At 46.7% G+C, this 15093-nt stretch overlaps 1 protein-coding gene across 1 annotated transcript in view; it reads right to left on the reverse strand.

The window, feature by feature from the left end:
* Positions 1-15093, reverse strand: part of WWC3 (WWC family member 3) — a 69656-nt gene that overhangs the window by 26691 nt on the left and 27872 nt on the right. The window contains exons 6-8 of the mRNA XM_060183095.1: positions 4541-4783; positions 4170-4259; positions 2428-2996 (exon numbers count right to left, since the gene is read on the reverse strand). Of these exons, the coding sequence (XP_060039078.1) occupies positions 2428-2996; positions 4170-4259; positions 4541-4783 (902 nt within the window). The remainder of the gene's footprint in view (positions 1-2427; positions 2997-4169; positions 4260-4540; positions 4784-15093) is intronic.

The following is a 15093-nucleotide window of genomic DNA, read 5'->3' on the forward strand; positions in this document are numbered from 1 at the left end:
GTGGACATGAAAAACAAAGGAATCAAGTCAGCTCTTTCTCCTCCCACCCTATATCTACCCATTACAAAAGGGGCCTTGGGCCTAATGTGGACTTTCCTCAATGAGAAACTGATACATTTACACCTTAACCTTTAACAAGAAGTTGACACTGGGAAAAGCAAGCTTAAGGAACAACAAATGTTTGAGTCAGTGCTGATTTTGTTTTTTCTGTATATGACAAGTGAAAGCAGGGAACAATGAACCCATAACTATAGAGAAAATCATAGTGAAGGTCATCTATATATGTGAATAACGGAAGCAATATATTCATGGTTATAAGTGGTGAGTTTGCAAACACACAGGAGAGGACACCAAAATACACAGAGTAGTCAGAGGGCTGTGGGGCTGTGTTGCCTCAGAATGTAATGGCTCCCTGGCTATTAAATATGTAAGAGCCAAGAATGATTATGATTTGATCTATAATCAACACACACACACACACACGGAACAGAATGACGGTGAATAGAAAAACCCAGCTTTGGTTTAAGTCAGGGAAAGTGACACTCACTCAGGGGTTTTGGTCTTGCATGACTGCCACTCTGTATGGTGGAGCTTCCCCACACACTATGAGGTAACGAGCAATATCTCTGGTCTCCACCTATTACATGCCGGTCCTCCCTGCTCTGCCACCCAGAAATGTCTCCAGAACTTGCCAAGACTCTCCTGTAGCTGGGCCCAGAACTTCCTGGTTGAAATCACTCTGCTCCTAGAACTATCAAGTGGGATACTTAAGACAGCTTTGCAGTGCAAATGACCCAGGTGTATTGTATTCAGAGGCAAGGCCTTGTCCTGGACCCTCTCTAAAAACTCCAGAAGGCTGGAGTTGCTAGAGGCTGGCTCAAAAAAGCACATGGAATAGTGCAGATGAAGTGTTGGGGGGTATTCCCCGCATGCTCTTGTGTACTTCTGTTTTCAGGTATATATTTTCCCTAGTTTATGGGCACGTGTGAACCTATGATCTATCTCAGGGGACCTGGACTATATCTAGGTTTGGGGACTCCAGTCTTTAGGTCCATGATTGTTCAACAATTTGTATTTATTTATTTATTTATTTATTCCTTTTTGTTGCCCTTATCATCATTATTGGGTAGGACAGAGAGAAATGGAGAGAGGAGGGGGAGAGAAAGATAGACACCTGCAGACCTGCTTCACTGCCTGCAAAGCGACTCCCCTGAAAGTGGGGAGCCGGGGGATCGAACTGGGATCCTTACACCGGTCCTTGCACTTTGTACCACCTGCACTTAATCCGCTGTGCCACCGCCCGACTCCCGATTGTTCAACAATTTGTTTGGCTTTGTATGTTAACTCTCTTTTCAGCCACCAGGTTCCGGATGCCAGCAAGATGCTGACCAGACTTCCCTGGACAGACGACCCCATCAATGTGTACTGGAGCTCCGCTTCCTCAGAGCCCCGCCCTACTAGGGAAAGAGAGAGGCAGACTGGGAGTATGGATCGACCAGTCAACGCCCATGTTCAGCGGGGAAGCAATTACCTTCCACCCTCTGCAACCCACAACGACCCTGGATCCATACTTCCAGAGAGATAGAGAATGGGAAGGCTATCAGGGGAGGGGATGGGATATGGAGATCGGGTTATGGGAATTGTGTGGAATTGTACCCCTCTTATTCTATGGTTTTGTTAATGTCTCCTTTCTTAAATTAAAAAAAAATAAAATCTTTAAAAATTAAAAAAAAAAAGCACACGGGGAGGGTGGAGCTGAGACCCCGCTTTGTCACCAGGCAGTCGGATTGTTCACATCAATAACAACTCCTTTATCCACAGCTCTGGGCCACCAGCAGATAGACAAGCACCAAGGAGAGGCAGAACTAACATAGATGGGATGAAGGTCACCATGGCTTCAGGTGTTTTGATTTGAAGACTAGACAACTCAACCACACAGAAAGGACGATTTTCATTGCTATGTCAGACAGTTGTTCTTGAAAGGCCAGAGATGCTTATAAAGAAAGAGATGAAGTCACAGGGACAACAGTATAGATTTCCATTAGGCTGCATGCGACCAGGGTGGTCTTGGGTGGTACACATAGAATGTTCCATGGGATCTGCCCTGGAGAGTTCTCTGAGGCCCTAGGATCCACCAGTCTCTGAAGCAGGAAGCTTTATGTGGCTCTTACCCTCATTGTCTACAAGTAGGCACATCCTGAAAACAAGCCAGAAACCTGGGAAAGACCTCTTTGCTCAAGGCAGTGACCTTGCCAGGACCCAGATCACAAGCACCCAGCATGAAAGAAGCAGAAGTGCCGAGTAGGGTGGGCTCTCTCTAATCCCACCAACAGTCCTCACATTGCAGGACAGCTCACTGTTTTCTGTGCCACTGTGCCTGATTTCGTCCCTGATCCCAGAAGACCCACAGGACCCATCAGTATTTACCTGTGCTCGCAGAAGCGGTGGCCAGTTGGGGTGCCTGCTCTCGAGGCACGTCCCCATCCCCAGGGAATCCGTGCAGCTGCAGAGATGTGGTGCTGGGTGCATCCTCATCGCCCAAAGCAGAGGCCTGCGCCCTCAGTCTATCAAGGGCGCCCAGGCCTGGCACCTCCAAACTGTCGGACAACGGGGCCAGGGGTGAGTCACGCGAGGCCGGCAGGAAGGGGGTGTCCAGGGGTGAGCTCGGTGGGGACAGGGAGGACAGGGAGGAACGGGAGGACAGGGACGCCAGAGACTGGGGTGTATCCAGGGACAGCCTTGGCTTGTAGAAGCCTGAGGGGCCCGGGGGTTCAGAGAAGGGGGCATCTCGCGCCAGGGCATCGCAGGGGATCAGGTCGAAGCGCAGGAGCTGGCTGCCCTCGGTGGCATCGGGCTTTTCGTACTGTGGGAGTCCATAGATGTCGGTGAAGCTGATGGAGCTCAGCGAGCCCCGGCTGGAGGCAAGGGAGCCCCGGCTGGAGGCGAGGGAACCCCGGCTACTCCCCGATGACATGGTCAGGGTGCTGGCAGACAGGCTGAAATGAGAGAGAAACCATGGGAGCTGAGAAAAGCAGCAGAGATGGCTCATCTCTGCCATAAGGCAGAGAATCTAGAGTGTTCTATGAGGAACAATTGTTGGCCTCGCCCTCCCATTTAATACCTGTGAACACAAGAGGAAACCTTCTCCTATCATTCCTGTGTCTCTTCCCAACATCTAGAAAGAGCCAAGCTGACATCAAGGACTCCTGTCTGAGCTCAAGTTCTAGCTCAAAACTGGTCTGACTCTGCTTGGCTAAGCCATGTGCCTGACCTGCACCTTCCACTTGCTCACAGAGGGTGTGACAATGACAGTCCCGACCTCACAGCATATCCAGAAGGAATGGCTGAGAAAATAATACATAGACAACCTTTAACAGGACTGGGGAGACAGCATAATGACTATGCAAAAAATTCTCCTTCCTGAGGCTTTGAAGTCCCAGGTTCAGTTTCCAGCACCACTATCAGCCAGAGCTGAGCAGAGCTCTAGAAGAAAGAAAGAAAGAAAGAAAGAAAGAAAGAAAGAAAGAAAGAAAGAAAGAAAGAAAGAAAGAAAGAAAGAAAGAAGGAAGGAAGGAAGGAAGGAAGGAAGGAAGGAAGGGAGGAAAGGAAGGAAGGAAGGGCCTTTAACATGTCTCAAAACTGAGGGCTTGAGAACATGAACTGTTACTGAGCATCCAAATCTGACTTTATAAAGAATAAAAATGTACATGAGCACTTGTATAGGCAAATCTATGTACTTCTGAAACTAGGGGGAAAAAATCACAAAATTCTCAGACCAAATGGACCTTATAGTCTTGCTATTCTAGAAGCAAATTTGGTTCTCTTCTTATTCCCGGAATCATATGTTAGCAGTTCATCTTAAAAACAGAATGTATCTGCCACTTGGGGGGGGTTGCACAGTGGATAAAGTATTGGACTCTCAAGTGTGAGGTCCTGAGTTCAGTCCCAAGCATCACTAGTGCTAGAGGGAGGCTCTGGCTTCCCCCATCCCATCAGTCAATAAGTCAATCTTAAAACACTAGCATGTACCCATTTTTGTGTTCTGTGTTATATCACTTCACACTCTACATTCCGGTAGGAGAAAACCCAAGCTGAAGGGAGTTAGGGAGTCACAGAGAAGCCTTAGTTCATGACAGTTCAGGATTGCTTTCTCTTTGAAGGTGACTCACCTTTTGAGCTGGGACTGGAGGTAGGATGCTAAGCGGGTGGCTTCCTCCAGCTGCATAAGGAGACAGTTTCTTTTGTCCTGAAGGAGAATCCTGGAGGAAGGGAAAGAGTCTGTAGCAAAGTTCAAAGACACCAACTCTAGCCTCCTAATAAGGAATTCAACTGTAGCAACAGGTAGACTGCAAGACTTAAATGTGCAAAGTTCCAAGCTCAAACTTGATGCTCTGGATAAGCAATGCAGGTTTGCATTGCTAGAATTTCTGAAAAGCACAGAGATCATAAATGCCAAGCTAGTAGAGAGCATTTTTGTTTCAAGCCCGAAGCAAGTGTCCTATTTCGCTTGGCCCTTGGGGTTCCGAGCCCGACTGCCCACCTTTCTGTGGCCCCCTGCACAGAGGTGGCACGGGCACGCTGGATCTCCTCCTCCAAGCGCTGCCGCTCCTCCTCTAGCCGGCCCAGGTCCTCAGGTGGCCGCTGCTGCTGCAGGGTGAGCTGCAGCTCCTGCAGCAGGGCTTCCTTCTCTTTGACCAGCTGCAACCGGTCCCGGTCAGCCTCGGCCATACCCGGCCATGACTCGCTCTCCAACTGCGCCAGCTGCTGCTGGATACTGGAGACTCTGTGAGAGATACAGAAAAGCCCATGAACTTCAAACTGATTCAGGAAACCTAGTCTTCTAAGAAGATGTGGACACCGCAATACCCAGGGTACCTCAAATGATTAAAATAGGCCTAAGAGGTGGCTCAGAGAGCACCGCGGAAAGCACCAAGGAAGCTCCATGGATGGTGAACTGGTGCTGTGGTGTCTCCCCCCCAAAAAAAAAGACAGATAAAAAAAATAGGACTAGGGACATGACTCAGTGGTGTTGCACATGTTCAAGGCCCTGGGTTTATTTCCTGGCACTACGTGAAGAAAAACCAATGGTCATAATACATGCCTAGAAACTGAAGGAAGGGTGGTAAAACTGAAGAGAATGTCACTGGTCTAATCTCCCCTGGTCTACGCAATTTGGAATGGCAGTGACCGTGGCATGCTTGTATCAAAAAACTGACCGAAAAGTGGCCATCTTTGATGCATCCATTAGTGGGCCGCTGTGTGGCGCTGTACCCAAGCAGGCACAGTCAGCCCACTTCCCTGCACTCGGCCCCATCAGCAGCAAGGTGCTGTACCTGGTGTGTGAAGCTTGGTGTGCTATACCTTCCCCTCCACCCTGCATCTGCCACAGGCTACTGTGACATTCTCTGTGGCTTGTGTTCCCACACCAGTAATCTTGATCATGTGTGACATTCAAGAAGCCCTGTAGGCAATGGATACTCAACAAGAGTGGAGCATGTGAGACGAAGAAGAGTCGCATTCATGGCTGCGACAATGCTGGTGGGAGTCACGTGTGCCGGGTCCTGTGAGTACAAACCAGAGTGCCTCACCTAGCACATGGTGTGTCCAGCCTCCAGACCCTACTGTCGTCTTCTGGGCCCGCATTTCCGCAGGTGTGCAAAGCCCCAACTCCACTTAGGCATGGTTTTCAGAGTGCAGTCCCTGCACGAGGGCCTCAAGATTCCCTGGGACCCAGCCCCAGATCTGCCAAATGTGGCATTCTGGCATGTGGTCAGGCAATCGGGGTTGTGACAAGCCCTTGAGGTCTGCTCTCAGGTGGCTAGGCCTGGCCTGGGAGAGCGCACTACCCCTGAAGCTCTTAGGGCTGACATTAGGTGGTGACGGGATGATCCTCACCCTGTTCTACGCCCCGGGCACATGCCACTAGCCGGGCTCGAACTCCTATCCTGCCTGCTGAGTCCAGACTCTGGAAGCCGTGTGAAAGCTGATGATACGTGACCACTGGAGTCAGTGCTTGGGTGAAAGCATGCAGGCCTGTTCCTCCCGACCAGGCCCAAGCATGGGGACTTGGAGGTCTGGCTACAAGAGCAGATGAGACTCCTCCTGCAACTATGAGCCCACTGAGAAAGCTCGCCGTTATGAAAAGGAGGCACTGGGTTAGAGTTGTAATGTGCTCATTTTTACTGCAGTCCAATTCCCCACGAGGGTAAAGAAAATAGTTGTGTGTTAATAGCTCTATAAGGCAGTTTCTTCTTCAACTGAAAACTAATTTCCTGAAAATGTGTTGGAAAATGGTGTCAAGTCATGTCACTGAGAAACTACTAACAGGCAGCTGAGAGGGGCTAGGAATCCAAAGTGGGCTTTGGGGTCCCCCTATGTCTAATTAGTGCCATTAAAATTTATGAAAGTTGTATAACCTAAGCCCAAGCAGACCCATAAATAAGCAACAAATCAGACATGCTACTCAATGAAATTTCTGGAACATTCTACCAAAGACCAAAATAAGTCCAAGGTAAGGAGTGAAATATGAAAGGCACAAGCAGCAGTGAGCAAACTGACTGTGTCTTCATCTTTTTTCTCTTCAACTACTGGTCCACAAGACAGCCTATGGGAGCTCTGCTAAAGTTTATAGTCTTACTTTGTGATCTAGACTCATACTCAAATAGAAACTACACACAGGCAGAGTTTGAAAAGCACTCCTTGTGGGTAATCTGAGGTTTCTGAGGGAGATCAAATTCTACTTGAGGCAGCCAGTTCCAAGTTCACCGCCATTCTACAAGGACTCAGCTGCTGAGGGTGGCAAAATAGGTCTCTCCTAGATAAGTCAATCATATGTAGAACTGTTCTTTTCAGGGAAAAATCTCTAGTAAGACCCACCATCAGAGAAAGAACTGGGGAAAAGAGAGGGAGAAGAGGCAAAGGGCACATTTCGAAAAGTATGCTCACTATAGGCACAAAGAAATAGTCTAGTGGCCACAATTAAACAGTGTGCTGTAACTTTCCACAACTTGCAAGAAAAAATATGTAGGGACATATGGTGAGGGACAAGCTCTGTAGCGGAAACAAAATCCGGATGAAGTTGACTTCATGCAACCCATCTGGAAAAGCTGTTTGGGCTGAGCTGAACACTAGCCAAGCAATTCCTAGCTTAAGAACAGTACGCCTTTTTTTTAAAAAATTGTAATTGTCACAATGTTGCACATGACCTCACATTCATGTCATGGCTATCCATGAATCTGGAAGAATGCGGGCATATCTAAATAGTACAATTTCCCTCCTTACCCCCGTATTTCAGAAGCATACATTTAGGACCTGCTCTCAGTCAGGTTGAGAGAGGCAGATGTGCTTTGTCTGTGGAAGCCAAAAAGTTCCAAAAAGGTCTCTTAATGTCTTATGTATGTATTCAGGGTAGACAAGACAGCTCTGCCTTTAAATACTATGCCTTGTGTACCTGGAAAGGAGCCATCTACATGGAGGCCTTAGCATGCTAGGTTTATTGGCGGAAACAGACTTTCTGCCTGAGGCTAAACACAGATGTACAGAAAGTCCTTACTGAGTGTTAGCGATAGGTTCTTAGAAACCAGACTTGGAGTGAAATAATGTATGTCGTTTTGTTATTAAATCACCAGAGAGAAAAAGGAAACCCTGGCCAATAGAGCTGTGGAGCCCCTTCTACACCCATGCTAGACAGCAAAGAGCCCACCCGCTGGTGAGTGTGCTACCACTCTAATTCCAGATGACAAATCTCATAGCCAAAAGGTGGTTCTCTCTTGAAATAGCATTTCAGTGAAATTAAACACATGGAAGCGGAGCAAGGTGAAAAATCAAAGTTTTTGAGAGAGAGTTGTCCATTCTTAAGGGCTAAGAACAACTTAAGCTTGATGAGGAGGCCCTGAAGCTGATGGCACAGAGGAGGTGAGAGGGCACCTCTGTGGAGGGTGGAGCAGTGCCATGGTGCCACTCCTTTGTCTCTGCCTTTTTCCTCTCCCTCCCTCACAAAGACAAAGAATAACAAAAAACAAAACAAAAAAAACGAACAAACAAACAAAAACCCTGCCTGCCCTGGGAGGCCATTCAGTGGTAGTTTCCACCCTGGGTTCATTCCCTGGCATCACAAATAAGATAACATATAATTGATGAGTTTTTTTTTCTCCCCCTGCAAGTTAATTGGTCCTTCTTTCTGATAAGTAACACTCTGGTCTATATGTAATCTCTCACAAATTCCTTTAAAGGCTTTAAGATACTATGTCTCAATAATTCTGATAGTGAATAAAAGCCACTCTTCAATCATTCAGGTTCCACATTTATTATGTGGTTTGCAAGTCTGATTCCCTGCAGTTGAGCACAAGTAAATATGCACCACTTTTCCTGTGCTGTTTTTTCCCCAAACATCTTTTTGGTTATAACTCAGACATCATTACAAACCTGCGACCTGCGTCTATGCTGCCGAAACAGAACACTCACAAGTTACATGATAATTTGAAGTAGGATTCATTTGTTTTTCCTAAGAAAGTACACTGGGGGGAGGAGGGTGAGCAGTGGCACACCTGGTTAAGCGCAAGGACCTGTGTAAGGATTCAAGTTTGAGCCCTGGGCACCCCACCTGCAGGGGGGATGCTTCACAAGCTGTGAAGCAGGTCTACAGGTGTCACTCTTTCTCTCTAGCTCCCCTTCCCTCTCAATTTCTTTCTGTCCTATGCAATAAAATTATGAAAGGGAAAAAATGGCTGCCAGAAGCAGCGGATTCACTGTGCCAGCACCGAGCCCCAACAATGACCCTGGAGGAAGAAAAAAGAAAGAGGAAACAGAGTGTACTCTGAATATTACAAAGCTCTGATTGACAGAGCAAGAGGAATCTTCAATTATCTGGATTTCCATCTAAATTCTGCAGTCACCTGTGTAACATCTCAAGTCCTCCAAGTTTGTTTTTTTTTAATTGGCTAGAGACAGTGAGAAATCAAGAGTTGAGAGGGAGACAGAGAGGGAGAAAGAGAGACACCTGCAGCCCTGCCTCACCATTCATGAAGCTCTCCCTACAGATTCGATACTTCTTTTTTTAAAAAAAATATTTATTTATTCACTTTTGTTGCCCTTGTTGTTTTTTAATTATTATTGTTGTAGTTATTATTATTGTTACTGATGTTGTCATTGTTGGATAGGACAGAGAGAAATGGAAAGAGGAGAGGAAGACAGAGAGGGGGAGAGCAAGATAGACACACCTGCAGACCCCTGTAGGTGGGGAGCCGGTGGCTCGAACCGGGATTTTTACACCAGTCCTTGCGCTTTGCGCCGCCTGCGCATAACCTGCTGTGCTACCACCCGACTCCCGGTTTGATACTTCTTATGTGTACTCTTTAAGTTTTCTTTTTGCAAATATCCACTTAACTGAAAAGCGAAAATTCAAGAAAATCTCAGCTGAGACCTAAGTAGGACAGACAATGAAATCAGTTCAGCTGAACAAACCAAGACCAGTGTCCATTCAGCCTAGCTCTGATTCTACATCGAAAGTTCAGTAAGTCTGAGTCTAGACTATGTGTCACAAATGGGGTCTACTGGCACCCCAATGTCTCTCCTTATCTTTGTCTTTTTCTCTTCTGAGATGCAGATCTCCAGAGAACAGCTTCTCTAAATAAAAAGAGGAGAGTCTACTGGCTTGCCTGGCCATGATAGAGCTACAGTGGCAAGGGTGATTTCCTTATTTCTTCTGGTCAGGCCCCAACCCCCCCAAAACCAAGGTCCACATTCCCTTGAGAAATGAAGGAACAATCCCAGTGATGGATCAAATTTCACTGGAATCCTAACACTACGTTGATTCCTGACAACAGATGAACCATCCTGGCAACACAAACTGAGACAGAGAGAAACTAGATGGGGTGATATTTTGTTCCTAGCTGGACTGTGAGTGTTTCCATGGAAACAGCTACAGTTTGTGCACAGTTCTGGAACAAGTGCTCTGAGGTTAAAAATAAGGAGCCATCTGCGTCATTGGGATTGCTTTAAGAAGACTTGTCCTTCCAAAGTGACTTTTAAAGACCCTCACATTTTGCACCAATAATGTGAAATATTCTGATCTTAGGGTCTGCCTTGGGAATCTGAAGTGGTATTCCCAGAGGGAGAGGAAGAAGCAGCCTTGTGGGTACATGGACCCAGGGCTGAAAACACAAACTGTTCTCTAAGATAGGGGTGGTTTGGTCTGGGGAATATTCTAGAAATCTCAGCAACACTTGGAATTAATAGTTTCACTGTCACAAATTTCCTTTAAACCACAATACACAAAGAAACCACCACCCAAACAAAGAGAGCTCCCACAGAATGGGAGAAAATCTTTACATGCCACACATCATACAAGAGCCTAATAACCAAAAAAATATAAAGAGCTCACCAAACTCAGCAACAAGAAAACAAATGACCCCACGCAAAAAGGGGGAGAGGATATGAACAGAATATTCACCACAGACGAGATCCAAAAGGCCAACAAACATATGAAAAAAATGACCCAAGTCATTGATTGTCAGAGAAATGCAAATAAAGACAACAATGAAATACTACTACTTCACTCCTATAAGAATGACAAACATCAGAAAAGGTAGCAGCAACAAATGCTGGAGAAGTTGTGGGGACAAAGGAACCCTCCTGCACTGCTGCTGGGAATGTCAATGGGTACAACCCCTGTGGAGAGCAGTCTGGAGACCTCTCAGAAGGCTAGAAGTGGACCCATCCTATAACCCTGCAATTCCTCTCCTGGGGATAGATCCTAAGGAACTAAACACACCCATCCAAAAGGATCTGTGTACACATATGTTCACAGCAGCACAATGTGTAATAGCCAAACCTGGAAGCGACCCTGGTGTCCAACAACAGATAAGTAAGTAGCTGAGTAAGTTGTGGCATATACACACAATGGAATACTACTCAACTATTAAAAATGGTAAATTCACCTTCTTCACCTCATCTTGGTAAGGAATCACGTTAAGTGAGATAAGCCAGAAAGAGAAGAATAAATATGGGATGATCCCACTCATAGGCAGAAGTGAAGGAAAAAGAAGAGAAGGGGAAACACAAAGCAGAACTTGGACTGGGCTTGGTGTACTGAATGAAAAGACTCTGGGGTGGGGGTGGGGGAAGGGCTCAGGTCCTGGAACAGGATGGCGGAGGAGGACCTAGTAGGGGTTGAATTGTTATGTGGAAAACAGGGAAATGTTACGCATGTACATACTATTGTATTTTACTGTCAACTGTAAACCATTAATCCCTCAATAAAGAAATTTAAAAAAACCACAATACACATGAACCCCTTGTACATAACACCACACTGTGATGATTTTCCAATGCCAAAGAAAAGTAAAAAGAAAGTACAATCTCGGTTGTAGCTACACAAGGAAAGGTTTTTGGTTTTGTTTGTTTGTTTGTTTGTTTTTTGGAAAAGCTTTTTGTCCATTTAGAGGTGGCACAGAGTCCCTGGGGTTATGTAGAGGGTAGAGCAGCTAAACTTAGCATGTCGACTGATTTCCAAAATGGGAGCTAAGACAGTGACTTGGGTCCAAGGGTGAGGTAGCAAAAGGGAAAGACCCAACTCTGAACTGTAGTGCTCAGATAACGGAAGTCCACAGCAGCAAAAAAAAAAAAAAAAAAAAAAAGTCACATGATTTCCCCTGGCCTGGGAGTGAAAGAGCAGGGAAGGTTACATTATTCCTGGCTAACACTGCCATTAAAAGTGAAGCTTCCGGGATCAGGCAGTAGTGCCGTGGATTATGCGCACGTGGCGCAAAGCACAAGGATCCCAGTTCGAGCCCCCGGCTCCCCACCTGCAGGGGAGTCACTTTAGAGGCGATGAAGCAGGTCTGTAGGTGTATATCTTTCTCTCCCATCTCTGTCCTATCTAACAACAACGACATCACTAACAACAATAACTACAACAATAAAAAGACAACAAGGGCAACAAAAGGGAAAAGAAATAATTCTTTTTTAAAAAGTGATGCTTCCTTTTCCATGCTCTCATGGGTACACAGTGCTTTTCTGTATGTAGGACATTCTTCTCCAGTGATCCTTGATGGGCTCTCAAGGAGGTCATCCCATAAAAAGCCCACTAACAGTGTCACACTCCAGGGTCCCCATCTGGCCCCAGGACATCAGCATGAGTTATAGATTTCATTCATGTCTCTGCACTACTCAGACCATAGGTCTCCTGGGCAACTGGAAAAGACATGAAGCAAGGCCAGTGGAGGGAAACGCCTATCCCTGAGCTAGGTGGCTCTGTTCTTGGGACCCGATGACCTAACTGGCACATGTCCACTGAGGACAGGGGGACAGGTGGCTGTCCTGACCATTCTCCAGTGTCTGCAGGCCACTGCCCGCCGCATGCTGCTGGGGACGACATGCCGTGCACCTGAGCAGATTACAGGTCAGGACACCATTAACTCACTGGCCAGCCCTCCCCACAGACAGCAATTACAGGGAAGGGAGGACTGAGGATACCACTCCATGGGGACTGATGCCACATCTGCGAGATGCATAATCCCGAGTAGCCAGCAGAGGGTGCTGCAGAATATGATGGGGTAAAATGAGGCTGACGGCTGGGGGCAAGAAGGCTTCTGGGACATGTCCTGTTTCCCATGGGCCAGGGTAGTCTTGTGACAGGGAGGAGTGGGTGGTCCAGCTGCCAATTTTTTATTTTTCCGAGTAAACCTCCCCCCCGTCCCCCCCCAAAAAAAAGCCCAACTTGTAGCAACCATCATCATTTCCTAAGAGAAAGCTGTTTGTTTTAACAGAAAAAAATAGCCAACCAGAATAAAAGTTCTTTAAATGGAAAGAAAGCATATCAGCTTTCAGACCATCTGCTACTGTCCACCTTTTGCCCTCCTGTGCACTGGAGACTGGGCCAAGAGGGCAGTCAGCTGGGCTGTCTGGCTGCTGGGATGACAGCTACCTTACTCCTTTTCTGACAGGCATTTTTTGCTAGCTCCTCTCCTCTGAGTTCGTTCCTTCAGTGGTGCAGCTCCTGGGTTTCCTTCATCGTCTTTCTGCTTCCCACTCTGAGTCACATTCTCTTGGACCTTTTATCCACATTCCCACCCCAGCTGGTGTCATTCCCACTGGCAACACAGGACTTTCTTATCACGCACCCCTAGACTCAGCTCCTCGCTCAACATAATCTACCTTCCAACGTGTAAGTTCAGCCACTCCAAGACCTCAGGACCATCCAATTTGCCAAAAAATTCATCCTGGCACGTCCTGCTGCCTCCCTGGGCATGCCACCATTTGGATGCCAATGCTGGGCAATGGCAAGTCCATGATGGAGGCTCTGAGTCACACACTCCATCTAACTGCACTAAGCTTTAAAGATGGCAGGGACTCACTCCAAGTCATTAACGGCGGGAGGAAGGACCAGAGAGGGGGAAGATCGGTGGTTACTACCAATTATGCCTTTGAGAAAAGGAACATGGCCGTGCATTTTATACCATAAAATGAAAGAGGAAAACACAAGCTTATACATATAGATGGGGAAATGTTGCATGTGTCTATCCTTGTTTTCTGGCACTGTGTGTATGTGCGTGTATGACTAGTATGTGTGTAAATACATACACCACCCCACAGCCACCCTCAATTTCTGTGCACTGCAGGAGTTTAGTTCCTAAACATGTGAGATACCATGTGATAGCTGAAGTCATGAACTTTCCTGCGCAGGGCAGAAGGGGAATGATAACTGTATGGTCTGCCAACCTCCCTGCAGGGTAGAGATAGAGAGAGCTACTGGGACCACTCACCCAGGCCAGCCACCGAGGACTCAGGCAGGGGTGGCCCTGCAAAGATGTCACCGTTCTCGGCTCAGAGATTCCCTGAGTACATCCCCAGGCTTGGAAGGCTAGAGACATGGGAATGGAAAGTGCACCCCAAGATACCATAAAAAGCCAGCAAGACCTGGGCAAGCATCTACCCTCTGTGCAAACTGAACTCAGGCCTGTATTGGTTTATGCTGGTGCTCTAGCAAGGAGTCAGATGATCTGCTTTTGTGGCTATTTTTATATTTTCTAGAAAGGCCACAAAATGGATTTCCAGACAGTCATGCATGATACAGTATACCGAACATGCCCAATGATTAATTGTCACCCTACTTGGCATTCAGCTTCTCCTCCTCCACCCCACTCACTAGAGGAGAGTTTGTATACAACCTAAGTAATTACAGAAGCCAGACCTTCCACCTTCTGCACCCCATAATGAGCCTGGGTCCATGCTCCCAGAGGGATAAAGAACAGGAAAGCTTTCAAGGGAAGGGGTGGGATACAGAACTCAGGTGGTGGGAATTGTGTGGAATTGTACCCCTCTTATCCTATGGTCTTGTTGATGTGTTTTATTTTATAAATAAATAAATTTTTAAATATATATAATATATATAGAGAGGGGGGGACAATATGTATAGTGGTTATGCAAAGAGACTCTCATACCTGAGGCTCCAAGGTCCCAGGTTCAATCCCTTGCACCACCATAAACCAAAGCTGAGCAGTGCTTTGGTGGAAAGAGAGAGAGAGAGAGAGAGAGAGAGAGAGAGAGAGAAAAGGAACAGGAGAAGAAAAAGAAATATATACTTTTCCTAGTTTTCTGAAATACATTTTTTGAAATGATTTGGTATTAAGACTCTTTTCAAGAGCAAAAAAGAAAGTCTCTGAAAAGAGGTCATGAAAGCTAAGAGCAGGCCCTGAGCAGGTGAGGAGCAGGGGAGAGAAGGTAATGAAAACATCACACCACCCGTGCGACTATCACAACCAAGACACCTGCCTCTCAGTACCACGTCCTGCAGGTAAGGCCAGGAGCAAAAGACAAGTGCAAGTGCACCAACCAGCTCAGGTCTCAGTTTCCCTAATGCAGGTGACTAACAGCTCAAGTCAACAGAAATGACCGTGGCTCAATTCTCTCCGCCATCAAAATGAAACGGAATACTGCTATCATCTGTGGAGCTAATCCCGAGGAAACTGTCTTTTAAACCAAGATATAGGGCTTCTGCCCTTAGCCTATGGGGTTAGAAGCCATACAGATAAAAGATAAAGACAGTTATCACTTAAGCTAGTCTGAGGGACTGAGCTCAGTTGGAAGGAAGAT

This window comes from Erinaceus europaeus, chromosome X, assembly GCF_950295315.1.
Source record: "Erinaceus europaeus chromosome X, mEriEur2.1, whole genome shotgun sequence".
In the NCBI taxonomy this organism is placed as follows: domain Eukaryota; kingdom Metazoa; phylum Chordata; class Mammalia; order Eulipotyphla; family Erinaceidae; genus Erinaceus; species Erinaceus europaeus.